We start from the raw sequence: 22,157 nt of genomic DNA, 5'->3' as shown, positions 1-22,157 counted from the left end.
CAGGGCATTTCTTTGCAGAAGATACAGAGGTAGCGGAAATGCCAGCTTATTTCCCTTGTACCTCTACGGGAGAAACAACCCAGCAGCATTTAAGTGACTGTGAAACAGCAAAGCCCGGCAGCAACTGGGCATGCATTCAATTGGCTTGAACAGAACAGTTCAAACACAAACGTGACAAATGTATTTTCTCACTACTTGCTCACAGCCTTGCCAGCTGCAGCGGCGAGCCAGTCTCCCACCCTTCGGAGCCTGTAGACGGAGGCAAGGTACCACGTATTTGCAAGGATAGAAACTCAGCTGGGCTTGTAGCGAGAAAGGAATACAAAAGAGGGGACATTTGCACAGCAGGCTGGTTTGTGGCTACGGGCATACACATGTTCAGACCCTACAGCTGATGATAACTGATGGGGCATAGTTACACCCCCGGGGCTTTTCCTACTTGACAGGTTGCATTCACTCCCTGCTCACCTCCTGCCTGAAGGCTTTTCGGAAGCCACTGTGGCTGCTGGGGGCAAAGGCACGTCCAGGGACACAGCTGACTACTGCAGGCATCCCGTTCTCACAGGTCGCGTTCTTCTCTGCATCCACATTGAGGTGCTTGCCCAGTTTGCAGCTGGAGATGTGAGCCTCATTTCCACTGCAGTCCATTGAGTAAGCCCAGTAATGCTGCTTCCTTCTGCTGGCAAACATCCTTAAAGGAATAAAAGAGAATAGGAAAATAAAAGTTAGGAATCCATAAAAACTGCACCGATGTAGCTACATTTGGGAAAAACGCCTTGAAATAAAATGAGGATTGAACAGCATTATTTGAAAGCTGATCCGTTCATACACACAATGACTCTCTCTTAAGGTGTCACTTGGGACTAAATAGGTCAACTCCTTCAGCTAAAGATCAGAGCATGAACCAACAGGGCAGCTACAGCAACAGTTACGCACTCGAAGGAGAGACACGAGAGATCCCTACGTTATGCAGGGGTCAGAGATCAGTTAATTCAAAAGGCAGCGTACAAACAGGGCCTGTGCAAATAACGCCGGTGAGCTTGGACTGGAGAGACCCCCAAAAGACCTCCCCCATAAATGAGCTGTTCTCTTGGCTGGCTATCGCCTATCAGCTGTGAGAAGATGGCAGACTGGGAAAAAGCCACAGCTCTCCGGCTTCTCTCAAACCTGCAGTGTTAACAACTGTGAGCCTGAAAGCAATTTCCGAGAGCAAGAGCAATTCCCTTGATGACATGTTCACAGCAGAGGAGATTGGCAGCAGTTTCTGCTTCTTGCTCCCAAACTGTAGCACTCGCCTGGAGCTGCTCCAGGGACTCCTAAGGGGGAAGGGGCATGTGTGATAAACGAGAAAAGAAAGTAATCCAGCTTCATCCTAACTGCATTGCAAGGCTGTCGGACGACCGTATCAGCTAAAATAGTCAACGAAACAGAAATATGGGTCAGATCGTTACCAAAAGGGAGATGTTAGAAGTGAAGCTAAAAAAAAAAGTCAAGGCGCAGAGGAGCCAACGCCCTGCTGTGATCCTGACGTGGCTTTGCGAGATCCCTGTGCTGCTCCTTATTCCAGGACTAGCTGCCATGCAGTCCTGGCGATCCAAGGATTAGCTGTGATAAATGGCACAGCAAGGCGGGTGGAACTTGCTGGGAGAAAGAGCACCAATTCTGATTACCTGTAGCACATCCCTGCAGGACGGAGAGCCTGAACAGGATCTGGTAAAGGGACAGAAAGCCTTTCATAGCTTGTTGGTTTGAAACTAAACCGGACAGATTGGGGTTTTCCCAGCTGATGCCCTTTGGTGGTCCTGCGTGGGCTAATTTGCACAGTTTCAGATGCTTGAGAGAACTATCCTCTCCGCTTCTGCTTGCTAAGCTTTGCTGACGAGCTCAGCAGTTGTCTAGGCTCACATGGCTCGCGGCCACTGCCTAATCCTTTCTGGAACCAAATTGCTCTGGGTTGAGGTTAGGGCCAAATACGGCCGGGCTGGAGATAGAGTTGCAATTGCATCACGTGATGGGGAGTAAACGCTGTGCTGGAAAGGACAGGGGATGGGGCAGGGCTGAGGTCTGTCCCATGGAGCAGCAACAGGCAACCTGCCTGTCCTGTGGGTAAAACACTGGCTGTCAAACTCCGAGTCTGTCAAACCAGAGCTGTCAGGGACCCTGAATCAACAGAAAATTAATGGGAAATAGGAAGGGGAAATAAAAATTTAAAAAATAAAAAAGGAAAACCAGGGAGGATGCAGGCAGAAAGAAAGTGCCAGCCACTTCTCAGCTAGAATATCTGGTTCAATCTGGACCAGACCTTGTAGATTTTTTCTTCCTTTTAATTAAACTACCCAGGATACTGCATGTCTACCAAAAAGCCAGGAAAGCCTCTGCCCTTGGACTGCTGGAGCTCAGCACTGAGGTCCCACTTGAACATTAACTCCCCTCTTGGACTGCAGAGCAACGGGGCACATTCAGGCATACGTTACACCCCGGAAAGCATGTGGAGGTGCCTGCGTTCAGTGACGTTACCCTATAAGCTCACAGCACAAGCCAGCTCTGCCCCACCACCCTTTCAGTCCATGTGCTCAGTATGGAAGTGAACCTGAAGGAGTATTTTCACCGAGGGCCCTCCACAGCCATGTGCAGAGCGCTCCATGAACTCCAAAGCAGACAAGAAACACAGCCTGTCTTAGAGAAGTAATTACGGGGATGCCTTATAATAGCAAACAATGACCTCATCGTGGAAATTTCATGAGGCATTAACATCTGGTTGGTATTAACAGCCCTTGGTAGACTGGGGAGAAATTGCCACAGAAAGCCCCACCTCATTTCCCCAGACCAAATATATAGAAAAAAAAGAAGTAGAATACAGATGATCTTTACAGACAGAAACTCGGGGCATTCTGGTTATTTACTTTTTAACATAGAAAGGGTGCAACCCACCTCTCGTTGGCCTTGGTATAAGCCAAGAGCAACGCTGCTCAGATCAGAGGTGTGAGTGAACAGTCATGCTGCGAGAGTTTAGCCAGTTCTAGGTCAAGTTGGAGCCCAAACCATTTCAACTGGTCAGGCGAGATGGACCTTCAGCAGATAAGCTTTAAACAAAGACACAGGCTATCGTTAAGACCAACGGCTGTGGGAAGTGGCTCAGGGCTTAGCTAAAGCAACCTTGCTATGTAAGAATGCGTCCGAGAGGACTTGGGGAGAGCAGAAAACAAATCATTACACACGTACGTGCCAGGAAAATTCACCCATAATGCACTGAACAGAAGCTGGTGAACTCCTCTTCAGGGGTGCGAGCATAAAGTTTCTACCCTTGAGAAATTCCTCAAGCATTTACTGAAGTTAATGAGTTTGCTGTCTTCAGCCTCAGAGAGGCAGAAGAGAAGCCAGACCTGCCACCTTCTGCCAAAGCCCTTAAGATCCTGGCTTTGCTAGGGAGAACCCAAACCGTGATGATTTCTACTACAAGCATGGAAGTGATTAACTACCCTATACGTCTGACCGGATTTATAATGCTATGAGCAGACTGGTTTAACTGGGAGATGCTGTTTGGACTGACATTGAATGAAGAATCCTGGAACTGCTGAGCTCCTCCATCCAATTCTTTGACAAATCACAAAGCTGCAAGGCCTCGAAAAGGCACCAGGTCCATCTCTCTGCTTTAGGCATCTCCGGTCACAAACTTCTACTCTCCCCATCAGCAAAATGCATTTAATTCCACTCTGCTTTCTCAACCAGAGCAGGAGTTGGGAGGAGGAGTTAACAAGCGGTGCCTATATAAAATCACTTTGAAGAATGAACAAGAACATGGAAACAACATTGAGATTTGTTTCGTTTCCTAACATAAATCGTGCTGTCAACTGCAGAGTCTGAGTTACATTCAGAAATAAAACCCTGGCACCGGGACAACAATGAACTAAGTTGTTTTCTTTCAAGCAAGATCCATCTGCAAACCATTTCACCTCCCACCATTGTGCAGAAGCAGCGCAGAGTATCAGCTAGCTCAGCGTGCAAAGCTGTAGTTTGTGGGACTGGCGGGGATGTGGGAAGGGGGCACTCGCAGCTCCGGCCAGCAGAAACCCGATTCCAGCCCATCTCCCAGCTGCGGAGCAGGAGCGGGAAAGGGTCTGCTCTTGGGAGAATGGTATTTACGAATTAGGGAGAGCAAAGCCCGAGAAATGAGAAGAACGTTTCTGAGGCTTCACGCTCACATGGAGAGACGGTTTAGTTCAAGTGACCAGCCAGAGATGAACTCTTCCCTCTCCAAGACAGAATGCGACCAGCAAGCGTGTAGGACAGAGCAGAGAGCAGTGCTCTCATGGCCCAGGCGAGCAGATTACAGTGGTCATCATTCCAGTACCTTGATTGTGAAGCAGAGATCACTTGTGAGGTTCCCAGCCCAGGAGCGGGAGGTTTCCCTCACCAGCAAGGTTACTAGCAGCGCTGGTTGTACACGATGCATCTGCCAGCAACACAAAGCACAAAGGCAAACGCTCCAAGAAAGAACACGGCTTTTTAAACTATGCTAACCAAATGAAACTGTCTAGCTGACAAAGTTTTACAAGTCTCTTCCCTCCAATAAAATGACATCCCAGCTTCTTCTAAGGTAGGATAACATTCAGTACATTTTCCAAAATATCTTTCTGGGGTGCAGGAGCCCAGCAGGCCGTTACTGCTTGCTGAAAATGAGCAAAGGCGAGAGAGGTGTTAGGGTTCTGAGGCTACTTAAGCAATCTGTCTGGCTCAGTAGCAGAGATCTCCCAGCCTGGTGTTTGTAAGCACTGCATATTCATAACTCCAGCTCCGGTGAATGGGGTTTTCAACATTGCTGAATATTATGCTGAAAAACTGTGCCTCAGTTTTTCCATCTCTACGTGTACTATTGCAAGAGAGAGGACAATTACCAAGCACCCTTTTATTTAAGGCAGATGGCTCCAGCTGCTGAAGTTAATGTTTTTTCTGGAAACACCACAACTGAGAAGTAGGAAGAATCTACTTTGTCTTACTAGAGATAATTTATTCTGCCCTCCTGCTCCGATGCAGGGGGTGGGAATCTCAGAGCTGAGCTTGAGGGAGACATGCTGCACTGATGGGAGCAAATGCTCCTCTAACCAGTGTCCAGGGCAAAACATGAGACCAATTATTAAACATGAGTAGCAATTATTAATTCACTGCTCGTCTGCCTGGGAAGCCTGAAAAGAGAATTCCACTCGGGTTATTTATTTTATATTCTTTGTGCTGCTATGTGGCTTTACGCTATTCCAACCCAAGGACCTCTTCAATTGATCACGATCTTCCTAATGAAAGAAATGAAACGTGGCCAGCCAGTTCCAGAGGGAGCTTTCAGAAATAGCAATTGCAGAGGCCAAAAGGAGCAGGCAGGAAAACCACAACTCCTGCCTGGAGAATTCAGTTCTCCCCCTAACCAGTTGACACTTTCCCACTCCATAGGTCACAGTGTAGGAAAGAAACAAGACAGAATTTCACTGGAACTATTTTGCATCTGCTTTAGGGTGTTATTTCTAGGGAACAGTGTAGGAAGAAGCAAGTCTGTGATGAAGGCTGGTGAAAAAATGCAAGCTGAAGCAATGACAGCAAAAGAGACCAGAGCCCCTGGCTTTCAAGAAACAGGTAACACAGCCTGAACCGATCAGCCTGCAGCTCTTAAATACACCACGTTCTCCCGATGGATTACTATTTTCTTCCCTCATTTTAAAGCAATCTACAGTTACAGGAAGAAAAAGCAGCACTGAAAACACAACCGCCCCAAACTGCATCCTTCTACAAGCACCATCTCAGATGCACAGGCAGGAGCAACGTTGGGAGGAGAAGCATGGATGCACTACCGACATTTTTAGCTCAGCAGTCAACTTGGCTCAGAGCAGGCTTTAATGGACAGAGCAAGTCGTACAGTTGGGGATGGCTGGCGGCTCTTCCAGCCTCGGACCCTGAGGAATTGCCGGTGCCAAAGGAGCTGAACTGGGGTTAACAACAGCGGGAGATGACCTGGGAAATATTCCCCTGGGCAGACTGCTCCTTTGTGGCTGGACACCCATGAACCATGGTCGGTGAGCCTCCACGAGAGCCAGAGCAGCTGGTAAACACATCATGAGAGGTGTGAGACCAGGAATTGCACGCAGTAGCAGGAAGGAGGAACTTGGGCAACGAAGCACAACAAAGCCTGTTTTATTCCAAGATTACCCCACTGGAGCTTTCAGCACATACCAGATCTGATCCTACAGCTGGCTTTCTGCAGAAGGATGGGGTAAGCACTTAGATTTTCTTGCAGCTGATGGGTTTACTGGGAACGTGTGATCAGTTCGTTCACATCCATCCATCCATCCCCTGCACACAACAGGGAACCTATCACTGGTGGAGGAAATGGCTATCCTATAGCTGGGGAAAAAAAAAAAGATTTCTTGGGCTGTCTGTCCACATCTCCTATAGGTCACATAGGACCTATCAAATACTACAATTGATACTGCACTAGGTTTTCAGCCAGAACGGTGAGGATCAAACGACTCCCCTGTCTGCACAAGGAAATGCTTGACATTTCAAATATTTACACAGAAGGAAAATCTGATCTGAAGGAATGAAGCAGTTGGAGGTTTTTCTACCTCAAGGTCTCCAGTGTCGTTTGACAATTTGCATTTTCGAACAAGGCCCCAAGTGTTCAAAGAAACATGCTTGTGTCTCATACAAAGCTCTGCTCTTACTTGTAGACGTTGGTGTTGTATTTCCTCTCGCTCGGAAATCCAAACATGCCACAGACAACTCGGGAATTTTTCATGGTCCAGTGCTTGTCGCAGATCTGCTTCCAGGTCCCTTCGTCTTTCACCTCCACATAACCCTCTGTGACAGGCACCCGCTTGCGGTAGGTGGCGAGGATGGCACGGATCCTTATGTCCTCCACCTGGATGTTCATGTTCTGTAAGCATAAAAGAAACACCAATGATGCTGGCTTGCAAGGAAACTGGTCGTGTAGCTTCGAGGTGGGGAACAAAAACCAGTTCTGTTCAGGGTTACGGCTGAACAGAGGGAGGCAGAAAGGAAGAGCTGTTTAGGAAAAGACACAACAGGGAAGCAAACAAACCTTTCCGCCTTGTGCAAATCCATCCTCCATCCTGCGAAAGAGGATGCTTTTTCTCATTTAAAAAAAAAAAAAAGGCATTTTACCAATGGCTACGTAACAAATTTCCTTTGTTACTTAAATTCATTGAAGTCCTTGTTTCAGAAGCACAGTGACCTTAATTTAGTCTCGGCTACTATAGAAGTGCATCGGGCTCAGCTTTGCTAGGGCCACCTTAGTGCTGGCAGGGTGCAGGGAAGCGGGAGCCCTAGCAGGGAAGGACACTGGGGCTCTCATCAAGCCACTGGGCATTCCTTCCCCACCTGGCCTGGGCAGGCGCTGTGAAAGCTGGGATCCCAATGTGCTGACACCAGCATTTCACCACTTCCCCAAGCCGGGTTCCCTCCTCCAGCTGAAGCGTTACTTGGAACAGCAAATGAGTCATGAAGGTTGAATGGATTTCACATTTGGAGCCTACGTGAGGACACTGCACAAACAAACCTTGCAGGGACCTAAGCCCAAAAGCAAAGGCCGACTGGAAAATATCCGCTGTGGCAAGCAATTACAAAAGAGCTACTGAAAATTTTATAACTTGCTTCCAGGAGAGCTTTTCTTGTCAGAAAATGTATAAAACCACGTGGTTTTGCTAACAGTTACATCAGAACTGAGGAATCCTCCCCTCCCCACGCTCAAATTCAATCACTTGGAAAAGAAAAATGCCCAGAGCTTTAAAGAGACACGGGCCTCTGCTTACCGATCAGCGGCACACAGAGGTATCGAAGTCAGGGAGATCACAGCAGGACATGCAGAGTCCTGCAAATTACACGTGGTGCATCCATTCTCCAGATGCTTCACTGACACTGATGCAACTCACAGACCCTGGGCAAATGGAAACCAACTGCAGAGAAAGAGCCTGCCGGGGCAGGGAAAGGGGCAGGCATCTCCTCAGCCAGCTCTGCTACTGCTCTGCCTGCATCACCTTGGGCAAGTCACTTAAGGCTTCCTCCCCCGTTTTCTTCTCCCCCCCCCCCCCTTTTTTTTTTTTTTAATTGTCTACATTTACCACCCAGTTTTACAGCAAACCAGATCACTGATTGCTCCTTGCACCTTCAGCTGCAGGAATTCAGTCCTGCAGCAACTCTGCTGGAGCATCCATGAGATACCCTCAGTGACCCTGGAAGATAGGACCTTGTGATTTACCCAGTAGGATAGCGCTACTCATACAGGGTTCGCAGTTTGGACTTAAGGTTTTGAAAGCTCTTGTAGCCCTCGAGAAGAAAAAAACCACAACGATATCCAAGTTTGTTACATCTGAGACATTTTAAGGTGCTCAAAGGGACTGATGCAAGAGCAAACTTGTACACCTCCTGTGTAGTCTGGGAAGTCCATTTGCAATACAAAGAGTTTCTCCTGAATTTGGCAGATTCTGTTGAAATATTGCATAGCTTTTGACTATGCGCTGTCAGGAAAGTAGCAGCGCCTCTGTGCATTGAAGGCCTCCTCAGGCTGGTTTCCAAAGCCTGCAACTCACTTTTCCCCCGGTGCAGTTTATGAAATGTTTCCAGCTCTTCACTTGATGGAGAAAGCATGTTTACCTGGAGCTACAGGCCAGTGCTGCCTGAGAGAGCACCTTGTTTCTCCGCTCCCTCTACCTTGCCTTAGTAGTTTCTTCACCACGAAACAAGAGGTAATCAAAGCCTTAAATCCATTTGGAAATAAGTTTTGCCTGCTGAAGATCTAAAAGTGTTTTTAATAAAAGCCTATTAAAAGGATTAACGCAAAGGACAAAGCCAAAGCTTAAAATTGCACTGGAGAAGCACATGAAAAGATAGTAACTAAGGAGAAAATTTGCATTGACAGCTGAGAAAGTGGGTGAGACAGCCTAAGTGAGTTTTTCCGTCTGTGACTGCAGGATATATCCACCCTATATAAAGCCCTAAGTATGTTTGCTACATGTAGTTACGTCAGTATCAGCCCTACTGCATATTAAAGTAACCGAAATGGAACATTTTCCGTGACTAGACCTGACATCAGCAACGTGCTAAAATCCACCCATGGCTTTCACTTGACAGCCACTTCCATTTTGCTTGAATTTAGACAGGCTGGAGGCTGCAGCCGGTCCTTGGCACGACGGAGAGGAGGAGCGTTCGGAACAAACTGTGATTTCACATTCAGGAACCGTGTTTGAGATGCCTGTGTTTTGTGAGGAACCTGCACAACAGCAGTTGCTAGCCCCATTTGAATCCTGCAGAGTGCCATTCCAGATGTTAAACATCTACCTAATGCTTCCACCACAAAGCAGCAGAATCATTATTCCCACGTTGCACCTATTAGTCATCGTTAATACAGCGCCATTCTCACTACTGCACCATCAGAGGTCTTCACAGAGATGAAAGGTGGTGACAAATCTGAAAAGCCTCCAAGGTAAACAGAGCACTCAAAGGATGGGAGAAAGCAATGATTCTCAGCCTCCTTTTGCAGATTGAGAAATAAGGTGCAGAGAGAGCAAACTGATTCTCCTGAGACACAAGGGCAGGAAATCACATCCAAATGTCCTGAGGCCCCAACTCTAACCACCACACGAGGATCCCTCCTGCAGCAAGGGAACGTCAGCTAAACCTCCAGTGGTAAAGCACTCACATTCTGATCAAGCACGTTTGGTTTTTTGTTTTTTTTCCTCCTTCCCACTCCACCAGGCTAGCAGGAGCTGTGTTGCACAAAAACAAAGACATCCAGCCTGTCTCCGACAGCTGCCAATAACAGATGCTGAGGAAAGAGCATCTGAACAGGGCAACATGCAGAAATGCTTCCCTGCTGTATTCCTGCAGCTTCCGAGCATCCGTATCTCACAGACTTTCCAAGCCAGAGGGTAGATTTTAATGTTCAAAAACCCTGGATGGATTTGAGAATCCCTTACCAGGATTTATGATATCAGAGCAACAGGCAAAGAAAGAAACCAGCCCACCGAGTCAGAGAAGGGGAGAGAGAAGTCACAAAGTTGCAAAAAAATAAAAACTCTTGAAGAAAGGAAAGCTTGGGAACGCTGCTAGGTACCTTATGATTTTGCCTGTTGTTTTTGCAATTAGTTCAGCAGCTTAGCAAGTAAAAACAAGTTGCTACATCTGTTTCCAACAGAGCTCTGACCGCTGCAGGGGTGGGGATGCTGGGGTCCCCGTAAAGGATCCTGGGGTGCCCTGACCTAGTGCGGTACCCGTGACCCAGCCTAGGACTCGAGATGCCTGCATTTCCTACTTCCAGGCTGTGTGTTTGGGCATGTCTTTTCCCTAACTGATTGGACTGGGTTGTCCTTGCTGGTCATTTCACAGAAGTGAAAAATAAGGTGCAAACTTGAATGGCTTGCTCTTGGACTTGAAAAAACACTGTCAGAGCCAGCATGATACCTCAGGCACTGCAGGCTCCAGTACCAAGGTCCCATGACACGTCTCTCTTCCCCCAGAGATGCTGACATATACACAAAAAGAAATCCTGCTCTGACCTGGGACTCTGTTTTAGTGAATCCAACTCTTTTGTCATGTTCTTTTTGCCAAGGAATCAAAAAAAAAATTGAGCAAACTAGCAAGAAATAAGCCATCATTTCATTCCCTCGAGGGTATTTCAATCTTCAGATAGCTATAGCAGACCGGCACGCAATGACATTTTCACGATCTGTCTGAGAGCAAAACCAATTCACATCCATTCCCCTTTCCGCTCACAGACAGCAGGTTTAGAGCAGAGAATTATTGATATAGCAACTCAAGGGTTTGCACTGAGTCTGAACAAACAGCAAAACGTCTGAGAAGAATTCAACGTGCTGTAGACCTCAGCTTTATATTGGAAGATTAAAGAACAAAGGATCAAAATAAGTACCCTGTAGGTTTCTCAAGGAGAAAGGACTGTTAAGAGCTTTCTCCCGATAACTCTTTACAGATTTGAATGGTTTCCTTTCATTACAGTTTTTGTTATACTGGGAGTATTCAATAATGCAAATACAGGCAGACTTCTATTTTATCTTCCAACACCAACGTGTAGAGCAGCTGGGCTAATGCTGAAAACAGACTCCACATAAAAATCAGAAGCAAACAATACTTAATAGCTAGAGCAGACTTTTTAAAATCACCCTCTCCATACTTTATGTACACGTGGAGACAAACACCTACCACAAGCTGTCATATCAACAAGGAAACCTCATCTCTGAAAGCTTTACTTACTCTCACGTTATAGCCATACACTGAAGCTACAAGGTAGACCTGGTAAATCCTCTGAAGGATATCTGAGGATCACAAAGCAGGTATCTGCAACCAACTCAGAAGCTGAATGCACATCTGCCAAGCTCCCACCTCAGGTATCAACCAGAAAGTAGAGCCTTCAACAATATTCCAGGAGCCAAGCAGCCGTTCACCAAAGAGCAATGCTACCTCTAGGAAATAAAACTGGGTTGGCTGCACCCCACGTTATAGGACGGAGAATAGAGGCCTAGGGCCAACGGGACGTGGCTTGCTCAGTCTAAGGCTGAGGAACACAAAGCAGGGAGGGAGAAAACCATGCACAAACCCACAGTTCGTCTTCCTCAATACAAGGGAAAAACGCTCCCAAGGATTCCTACCCACAAAGCAAGAGGAGAGACCAAGCCCAGAAAGAGTTAACTCTCATGGCTCGTGCATGACAGTCCTCCCCTTCTCAAGCTAGCCTTGCGCAATTTCCACCTACTTAGGCCAACAGCTGTGGAGATGTACGTGCCAGCCCTTTGCCTTTTTTTTTCCTCCCCCTAAACTCCAAGTCTTAGAATTTGGCTACTAGCATAGTTCAGACCTGGATCTCCAACCTCTCCTTTGCTTATGAAACAATCCCACCCACGTACTTGAGGTTGAATCAGCTCTTGCCTTTGCTTTCTGCTCTCCAGAACGCTGCTAGTTCACATGTCTTGCATTGCTGACCCCGTGCATGGAGTTTGTGGGTCTGCTCCATCGCTACTGGCCTCATTTGTCATGCCGCAGCTTCACTTTCATGAAAGACATCCATTCTGGCACAGACGAACTCCATTAAGGGAGTAAGCACACAAGCAATAAGAAATCCTAAGGCATTTTTCTCCTGCTTGAGTTAAGCCTCCTTAGCCTTGAAAGGTGGGAAGAAACAGAAAGCAAGATAAAGCTAGGTATGGAGGGCAGGGGGAGGAAGCATAGTACATCTATTCCTAGATTCAGTGCTCTGGCTTCCACGTCCACCTGCTTTTCACCGGAGCCACTCGACTGTGTATAGTCATATAAAAATCAGACCAAAGCTAAAATAACTCTGTGGTCTGAGGCTGAAGAGATCCTGCTCAGTTCTGCCACAGATCTCCTGGGTGATTTCAGCCACACGAACTCACTCCCCCACCTCCTTGCTGTTACCTCTGGCCTCTTGCTCACACTTCCTCACCCCTTCTGCAAAGGGAAGACAACGCTAAGCTCATCTCGCCTGCTCTGAATCGCAAAGCCTCTGCAGCAAGGGCTTCGCATCTGTATTCACCCAAAGCAAAGATGTGATTTCAGTTGGGACTTCCAACATTGCTACAATAAAAATTAGTATTAAGGGGGGGGAAGTGTCAAACTATTCTGGGTTGGGCCATATTCCCTCCACCTCGCTCCCTTCCTCGCCAAGAGCCACGTCCAAGACCCACGCTGCTCCTCTCTGTCCCAGACACAAAAGGCCACCGCAAGCCAACATGCTGCACTCTGTTACGAAACCAATGAATCTCAGCTTCAGAAAGCCGGGGCCTGCCCGGAGACAGCAAAAAGAAAGGGGTTTGTTTTTGAGCTTTCACAAAAGGATTCCTGGCTCGGAAAGCTTTCACACGCGCCTCAGCTGCTTTTGTTTCCACTCTCTGAACCAAATGCTTCCCCACGGCTTCGGATCTGATTGCAAAAACTGACACAACTTTCATAATGTTTTCTTTCACCTTTTGCCATCTGTTTTGTGTTGGCAGAACAATTATGCCCAGGACAGCATGCTTGTGTCCTCCACTGCCCAAGCCCAGCGATACTCCTTCTTCTTGCAACAGCCCCGAGGATGCACAGTAATCAATACAGGGAGGAGATCCCGTTCCTAGAAACCTGACTGCTACTTCGCAGACTGCAGACGCTACCCTGGTTCTGAATCGCTGGCTCCTGGCTGAAAGCAAGCCACAGCAGCCGGCATTTCAGAGGGGCTTTTCAGAAGAGCATCTCAACACTTATTTTAAACACACGCCCACGTGCTCAGTGACGATGCTAAGAAACCACCTAGAGATGGGGCAGGTGGGTCTGAACAGCTATGGCTGTGTGTCTCTCCCCTATGGCCAGAGAAATTACTCAAATGCAGGCAGAAAGGGAAATCAGAATGAAATTTTGCTTCTGTATATTTTACTTTATTATTTTTTTTTTTTGAACCATCACCATGAGGGATGCTAAGGATTGCGGAGGAAGAGAGTGGAGGTATTCAGTACTGGCTCTGGCAGCTATCTGGTCACCAGGTGATCGTACAAGCAGACAGCTTAGGCAAAGGTGCACTTCTTACCACAACTCCTTGATTTAACAAATGCAAGGAGCCTGTGTGCTGTCTCTGTCTCTGGCTAGTCCATATTCATTGTTCTTCTGCCTCAAGATTCCCTGTGATCCACTCGAACTGCTCTTTCCTTCCTTATGCCTGACCTATCCCGCTGCCCCTTACCTGCAGAAACCTACTCATATCATCATTTTTCATTTACAATGGAGCTCCAGGATTTCTTGGCTTCCCAAACCCCAAGACATTAATGCTGCAACTTGGACAAGAAATTAATTGACTTTTTTTTCCAATTAAGAACATAACATGAAATCTTTCCACACAGACTTTGTTCATCCCAGAGACATCTTCTCTCCTGCATTTAAACCCTTCACTTACTTCCACTGAAGTCTCAGCTACCAAGTCTTTTCCCGTAAGACGACTTTTTCGAAAGCTGTCTCTTCACATATATAGGAATGGGGAGAATCGGTTTTGATTTAAACATCTGGAGCTGTGCCTCTGAGTCACTAACAAGGTCCCAGCTGTTAAATAAACATGGTGGCAAGACGAAGATGGGTTGCCTATGGGGGACAGCAGTCCCCTGGGAACATTATGCTGTATTGGACTGCAAGCGCTTTTTGTTCTGGGTTTGTGCAGTACAAAAGGGTAAGGGATGAGAGTGCAATTCAGGATTAGGGTCCAGGAGCAAATACAGTGCAGATTATAAATGACAAAAGCAGAGGCCTTTGCTAAGCCATGAAACGCTTCAGTGGCAGCCTCATGATTGCCAATGCAAAGCAGGCTAATGAAAAGCAGTAGAGAAAAGAAATGCTGGTGACAGAAGCGAGCAAGAGAAGGCAGGAGCACTGAACCCTGGAGATACTTTGGTATGGGCGGGAGGCTTAGCTTAGGATAGGATGCTGCTCTACTCTGTGCGCATCGTGGCCCGAGGGTTTCACGACGAGCAAAGCTTTTACATTCTCCATTTCCTTTCTACTGAGCTATTTTAAAGACAATCTGGATCAGATGCTGCAAGCTAGCCAGATTTATTACCTGACCTTCACACTGCAAAACAGAACAAGATCATACTCTGTTCTCAGGCTTAGTTAAATATTGTCTTGTGTAACAGAGAAACGGTATCGCATCCAGCACGATGGCTGTCAACTACGCAGGCCCTGGATACAGTCAGTGCAAGGAGACAAACAGGTTAAGTCTGTTCCCCAAGGAACTGCAGCAAACCAACGCCAGCCTTGGTGCGTTCTCAGCCCTACCAGCTCCATAGCTCCTACCTCCCACTAGATGACAAGCACCAGCTCTGCCCAGCAAACCCCGCACTCTGACATGCCACAAGCCATCACAAAGAAACCATTGAGGCAAGCAGTTAGAAACTCTCTCACACACACACTCTTTAAAATTATAGCACTAAAGAAACACGGTGGCTTACCCCAACAGCAGCTTAATTAATATTTGTCTGGAGTTAGCTCCAGAAGAGATGCTGACACCCCTTCTAGACATGCAAGGCATCAGGGTTTATGTTACACATGGGCTTATGTTTAGAGAAGTGAACGCTTACACCAAGGGGAAAGCAATTAAAACACTGTTGTCATAACAAAGAGGCAAATAAACCTTTTATTGTCAAACATTCTTGAGAACTGGACAGTCGAGACACAGAGCTGGTCTCAGATGGCGGTGACTTAAGTTGCAACTCCCCATGGTATGGAGAGAGTCCCCACTGCAGAGCAAGAAGCTAGATAAGAGGAAGATTTATCTGTGTGCCAAGCTACGAACAATGTCCCTGTCCTGCTCCCTTCCTTACACCTTCCAGTCAGCAGCAGCTCAGCATACAGGAGCCTTTTATATGGCCTCATCCACAGAGCCCAATTTAACTGAAAGCTCCTGAGCAGGACTTAGCAATGCCCTTTCCCACCGGTTAAGAAACCTGGACGATATAGTTCAACCCATTTTTAACCTGGCATAACCAGAGCCTTTGAGCCACCGGGCTTTCAAGTACAATTTTTATACTTCACATATGCCCAGAAGGGAAAAGGAGGACAGAAATAGCAGCACAGCCTGGTATGTTTAGCTAGACCTTGTCTGCCCACCGTCTGGCCAAAGCTACGGTCTAGTCTCAGGTACCAGATCTATTTGTGAACTTGTAATGGCTGCAGCAATTTGATATATTTAGAGTATGTGTGCACACACACGCGGGCTTCAAATAGGACAGAGGAAGAGGGTGGACAACAAATATTTTGTTAAGGATGTTTCAGGGGATAGGTTAAAAAAATACCTATCATGCATTTATTTAAGAAATATATTAAGGGGAGGAGTTAGTTACTGTGGTCTTAAAATTGCTGGTCAACACGGTAAGGCAGTCGCAGGTGGGCCTGGGCTGCGTTTGGACAACACGAAGTGGCTATGTGTACTGTTTGAAAAAGCAGGGCCTGCGTTCCCTGCTCATGGTTTTGTGAGCACACATTAAATCATTTTGATTTCCGAGCTTCTGGCATCCTGCAAAGACTTAGGAAAACATTTGAGACTGTGCACGTGTTTAAACTGCAGGCTTTGGCACTACATAAATGAACCTTAAAGCAGGTCCACGCTACCCACCCGACCACTTTCAGACACTTGTGAACTGCAAGACAAGAAGTGACCAACACTCGTACTGCACTTCTGCATGGATTTTACCCTGCTCGTTGCACCTTTTGCCATAGCATATCAGCAGCAGGAGGAGTGCAGTTCAGGACAGTCAGGATGCACAGATCCTGCTCCCAGCTCTTTTCCTCCACTTAGCTCCTAGAACCTGGCCCTTCCCCTTGCTGGCTCTACCTGCAGAACAGATACAGTGCTTACTTGGGGCAAACAGACAGCACAAAGCCCCACGTGCTCAGAGATCTTTGGCTAAAGCAGCAGATCCCACTTGTTATATTTTACAAAGCTTGAATTATTGCAGTTCAGCGCATATATTAATAGCATTTACTGTCTGTCCCTCCCAAACTCCATCAGCGAGTCAGCAAGCAGTTTCTGTGTTCTCAGATATGCTTTGAGCACTCAAAACCAACACGATTAAACTTAACTTTTCCTTTGAGCTCCCCAAGATGCCACTCACAACGTGCCTACCACACTGCAATGCCTACAAGAGTTACCATTATGAATAAAGTGGGTAACGTGCTCTGCCATCATGGTTAGACCCAAGTTGTACATCAAGCCACTAATGTGAATTGGAGCGTGCAAAACAGAGCTTTTACTCCAGGCTGTGGCTAAAAAAGAAGGAATGCGAGCAAAATCAAACTCCGAGTTAAACAACCATGTTATTTTAACAACAACTTTGGCCCCATCGTACTGCAAGCACAGATGCTTTGGTGGAGGATGACAGCAAGCAGGTTCAGCATCAACTTCCTCACTTCCCAACCATCCACACAGGTTGTGGGCAGCCTTTATGTTCACGTACAATTACTGGGTTAAGCCATGCTCAGCCATGCACTTGAAGTGCCTCCAAGCACAGCTACTGCTTTTTTTTAACCCTTTCAGGGCGTGCGGCTTACTCTCACAGAGCTGGAGCCTGCAGGAGGGGAGAGAGGATGCGATACCAGCGGTACCTGCCTTTCCCCTCCTAATGCTCCCAAAGGCAAAGAGGTAATAACAGACAAAGTCAAACCACAAGCCCTGCTCTCTCCGTTGACGAGACGCTGTCTGCGTATTTAGTCTACACACTTTAAAGAGGAGCGGGAAAAGCCCCTGTGTAAAATGCATTCAATGCCATCACGCTCACGTCCGCATCAAACTCACGCTGCTCTCCTAGCTTTGGAAAGGTGAGCAACCTTCAGTGTTTACACAGCCACTGAGCTAAGGGGTACCAGGCTAATTCTGACCAGCCAGCAGCCCATGAAAGGGCTGTCCTGCCGTGCACATTCATCACCCTCCAAGAAATAATCCTTTGAACAAGTCCCTAGGCTAAAAGCTGCAGTGGCTGCGGAAAATAGCAAGCAAAAATGATGGGAGTTTCTCTGCCCTTGAGCAACAGACTGATGGATTTCAGACCTGCCCCGACCTCGGTCCTGTTAGAAGAGTTAACCTCTTCCTGCCTGTCTCCCATCTTCTTATCACAGATCTTCCATCACTCACCCTAGACTGAAACATTTCACTTTGGCCTGTGACCGGCAACTTGTCTTACAAAAGCAAGGGTCAGGCACTGCGCCTTCCCAAGAGGGCAGGGAATGGAAAGGCTCAGGGACGGGAAGAGCTACGACGTAACCCTCAAAATATGAGCTGTGACGGGAAAAGAGCTGTCGGAGCGTACATATATATAAGCCAAGTGGTTTACGGTGATGGAAAATTTCATCCTATACTACTTATCTGCAGCATTTCCAAACTGAGAAACGGAGGTATGTACGTTGTCCAATAAAAATTAACTCTGCTCGAGGGCTATCGTGTTGCTTTTAAAAGAGTGTGAACTCTCTGCCTGTCAGATTTTAGGAAGCAAGGCCAGATTTGAGCAAATGTCAATTTGCACAGCCCCTCTGAGCTGGAGCCCCGTCAAAATGAAGTCAGATGTTGTCTTATACCTACTGGCTTTCCACGTTAAATCTTAGCAGCACTTGGCAGCCCCAGAGAACTTCGCACTAACGGGTCTTTAAGACACTTTCTAAACGATGAATTTAAGATGCTCTATCTGTCCCTGGCAGTGGGAACACGCAGAGCTCCCTATTACAGGCAAGGGGAATCTAAGTGCGATGGCACACGTCTGGCAACGGGTTCACCAGGCTGCACAAAGCACATATTTCCCCCGAACGCTTGCAACAGGAAAGCCGAACAAAACTGCTGCTCCTACCCCACCGCAGCTTACACCCCGACACATGAACGTACACTGAAGTCAGCGCTTGCTCCTGTTAATCTGCTGGCTGTCAACACATCGGTTTGCAAACAGTCAGATCCATTTGGGAATCATTACAGTCGTTACCAACTAGTGTGGGAAAGCAACATTGGAAGGTGTAATTGAATACATAAGCTCTGTGCATCATCTTAAGCCAGGCCTATTTTGAGTAAAGCCTGGTTTTAAAAGCAGCTTAAGGGCAAACTGAAATATCTTCCGTTGGAAATCTCAGTAGGAAATTTGTACTGGTTTAGCTCCGTCAGTGCAATAGCTGAAGCCAGTGGGACTGGTGGAGAGACCTGACCACAGCATTGCTGCTCAGTAGAAAATTCCAGGCCCTTCAACCCCCGATCTCATTCCAAAGAGAAAACATCACTTGGGCAAGCTTTGGGCTACAGACTAAAGAACCCAGCAGCTTACAAAACGATGATGTTTCCTCTGGTGAATGTGAGGTATGACATTCAGAATTCCCAGGCATCTTAGAGGGCAAAGACTTTCAACTCGCATTCACACAAGCCTTTTGACCTCCCTGTTTTGGAGTTTATGACCCTATGAGTAACTCTGCTCATCATCTTTGACTCAAACTATGTCACGCCAGCTGCTAGTGAGATAAAGCAAAGATTAAGAAGAGGAGGAAAGCTGAGAGAAGGGGGAAAGAGTTTAAACATTTGACAGCTAGCTGTGACTGAAAAGTACTTCCAACAATGGCATTTTAAAAATTTATAGCACATCACCTTTAGCCTTAATCCTGCTGCAATGAAACCAGCAGGAAAAGAACCCTTCAGCTGCCAGTGATCTTATAGGGATATAAGAAAAATCAGCCCGGTTTTGTGGAGTAGAAGCAACAGTATGGGACTAAGTTGTTCATAAAATTCAAGCAGCGATAGGGAGGGGAGAAGCACGCACACAGACACGTAGAGCTGGGGGTGACAGCAGCCACTGCCCAGAAAATGCAACACTATTTTCTACCACCAGGACAAAATCACAGGGACGGCCAGGCTGACAGCTCTCGGCTTAGCACAGGTACTTAAAAATAAAGCTGTTCTTCTATTTTAGTTTTTTTCCCCACCAGTTCAGTGTCTTTAGTCACCAGTGCCCCTTAGCAATTGCTGTGAACGTTGTTACTTGTCCTGTCAGCAGATGCCTTCATCCATACATAGCTCCCAAGAGCTGCCAGGACATGGGGAATGTGACTTCTCTTACACCTATTTCTCCTGAGTGATCCTGTTGGTGAGTCAGGCTTCTGCAACATGAACTGCTTCAATCTCACGATTCATTTTACTTATCATATGTGAAGATTAAGCACCCACACAGCATCAGCACAAGCTAGCCCTCAATTACCCAATGTGTTCAACTCATTAGTCAACCTCCAGTGCTTAGCTAATGGAAAAGCAAAGCCCTCCAAAGCTTTTATGATTAATATCTGAAGCATCTCGGAGTGAAGTGACCTCCGTCTAGACTAAAGCATCTTTTCTTCCAGGCCTCTGTTTTGAGGATTCACTGTGGCTTTGGGGAAGCACATGTCTGCCAAAGCCATCACTGATGTTCCATGATCTCGCCTCATTCCCCGAGCAACAACGGTGCCATTGACGGAGGCAGCCTGGGATCCCTCCGGAGAGCCTCCTTTCCCTCTTTAGCCAAGTGAAGCAAGGTCAAGGCAACAAAGAGAATTTCAGCTCTCATATCCTATATCTGCACCCTTGCACAGGAGCCTTCCATTAAAGTGCTGAATGCTGCCTGCTCACCCATACAGTGTTCCTCCTAAAGCCTCAGCAGGACAATGAAAGGTTTGACTGAGCATATTATCTTCCCTTGTCAAGTATGCTGCACTGCATTAACCTCCAATGGAAAAATCTGGTAGAAGAAAATGCTGGGAGACCCTTTCTAAATCAGTGGCTATGAAGTAACTGCTAGAATAGTTTTGCTTTAAACAGATAAAGAAGGTTGTATCCATTGTTTCAGATCACGAGCAAAGCCAAGATTCAGCCATGGAAACCGCACTGTGGTATGCGATACATCCTGGATTCCCTGTCTGCTTAAAATAAGATTTGACTGTGGTTACTGAATAGGCTCTTTCGATAAATTTTGACCAAGGGCAACCACTGAATTCGCATACTGAAACACCAGAGCATCCGAAACAAGGCAGATGTTAGCCGAGTCACCACAAATACTTTCCAACCTGAAAAGCTGAAGGAAAAAAAACTCCACATTTTTTTTCTTTGAAGAGCTCAGCCCAACTTCTTTCCAGCCCAGCATTTCCCCAGCTCCTTAGTCTGCAAAAATCTAACAAGTCCACTGGAAGGTGATTCAAGGTTTTTGCCTCTGTCGCTTCCCCATGTCTCAACCTCAGCCTAGCAGTCTAACCCAGTCCCAGCCCAGAACCCTTCCCCAGTGACCAACCCACGTTTTCCTCTCTTCAATTCCTTTCATCACTTCCAGTACTAATCCCCCATTCCCACAAATATTTCCATACAGTTATCATGGTTACTTTGCAATTGCTTAGCCAAACTGTGCAAAAATCTCTTTATATCTTTCTCTATAAATCCACCCATTTCATGCCATGGTAATAAGCCTTATTCACCTCCAAATCCAAGCCTACCTGCTGACCCCTGCTGTTATATCAGAGACCTCCAAATTGCTCCCAGTACCAAAATGGAGGGGTCAGGGGAAAGAAAAGTCAGTAATTTAGTACTATGAACCAACAAAGTCACCCAGGTGTAAGCTCTAGGAGTACAACACGTATCCTGTCTCTCCAAAATTCATTCTTAGAAATACAATAAACCAGTTTTCAATTCTGAAAAGTGATCGCAGAACAGGAGTAATATATTTTCTCCTTGCTTATTCTTACGCTATAAAAAACCCTTTCAAATTCTTATTATACACATAATGCTTTGAACAGCTGAAATTCGAATCTGAAAGTTGCATCTTTAGCCAGCATCTAGAAGCTCTGTCAAGAGTTTGCTTTAACTACAGCGTGCACCTGGGGTAACCTATGATGTGTAGTAGCAGACATCCCTGTCCACAGAAGGCTCTTGATCCGCAGCTTGTAATTTGAAGTATCTTTACCTCTATTTGGTTAAGCAATGAGTTGTCAAACTTGAAGCCAGGAATTCTCTTTTCACTGCAGACCACTCCCACGTCTTCGGTGTGTTTGCAGTCAGTTACTCCCCAGCCATTTGAAGTGCATGCTGCCAGGGTGGTCTCCTTGCCATTACAGTGGACATTGTCCATCCAAATTTTCCCTGAAGGGGAAAGAAAATAAAACTGAGACTCACAAAGAGGATAAACCTAGATTGTACTGATAGAAAAGCAAGTAAGGCTGCTGTGCTCTTACTACTTTGGGGCAGAGATTACTGCTAAAATAAGCTTGAATCAACTCCTAAGGAACATCAACAATCCACCTCAAGTACTTACTAACTGCAAACAGCTCTGCCCCACAGCTTTCCCTTTCACTTACGTGCGTGGTAATAAAAAAAACGCCCCCAGCCTGAAGCAGATCTCTGCTGCAGTCCTGCTCACAGAGTAAATGACCTCCTCTGATGACAGCCACTTCAGAGCACGCAGTGTCACCGGGTCCCCTCGATTTGGCTGATTAGACCCTGCCCTCTAATCACACTCACCAAATCGTTCCTTCTGTATTTGAGGCTTCTCTTTGCATCATTTCTCGTTTATCAAATCCTCGTTAAATCTTTGGTAGGATACAGCTCCAAATTTTGATTAAATGCCCTAACT

At 46.6% G+C, this 22,157-nt stretch overlaps 1 protein-coding gene across 6 annotated transcripts in view; it reads right to left on the bottom strand.

Annotated features, from left to right (window-relative positions):
• The window catches only part of LOXL2 (lysyl oxidase like 2), a 55,698-nt gene that overhangs the window by 20,591 nt on the left and 12,950 nt on the right, over positions 1–22,157 (bottom strand). For all 6 annotated transcript variants that reach the window (XR_012039702.1, XR_012039701.1, XR_012039703.1 and 3 more), the window contains 3 exons: positions 21,492–21,667; positions 6,708–6,919; positions 469–691 (listed from right to left, as the gene is read on the bottom strand). Coding sequence is in view for 3 of the 6 variants with exons in the window: in XM_072846362.1 (XP_072702463.1) it covers positions 469–691; positions 6,708–6,919; positions 21,492–21,667 (611 nt within the window). In the remaining 3 variants the exon portion in view is untranslated. The remainder of the gene's footprint in view (positions 1–468; positions 692–6,707; positions 6,920–21,491; positions 21,668–22,157) is intronic.

Source organism: Ciconia boyciana, chromosome 25 (assembly GCF_034638445.1).
Source record: "Ciconia boyciana chromosome 25, ASM3463844v1, whole genome shotgun sequence".
Classification (NCBI taxonomy): domain Eukaryota; kingdom Metazoa; phylum Chordata; class Aves; order Ciconiiformes; family Ciconiidae; genus Ciconia; species Ciconia boyciana.
The sequence above is the reverse complement of the archived record's forward strand: the minus strand, read 5'-3'. Positions and strand labels throughout refer to the sequence as shown.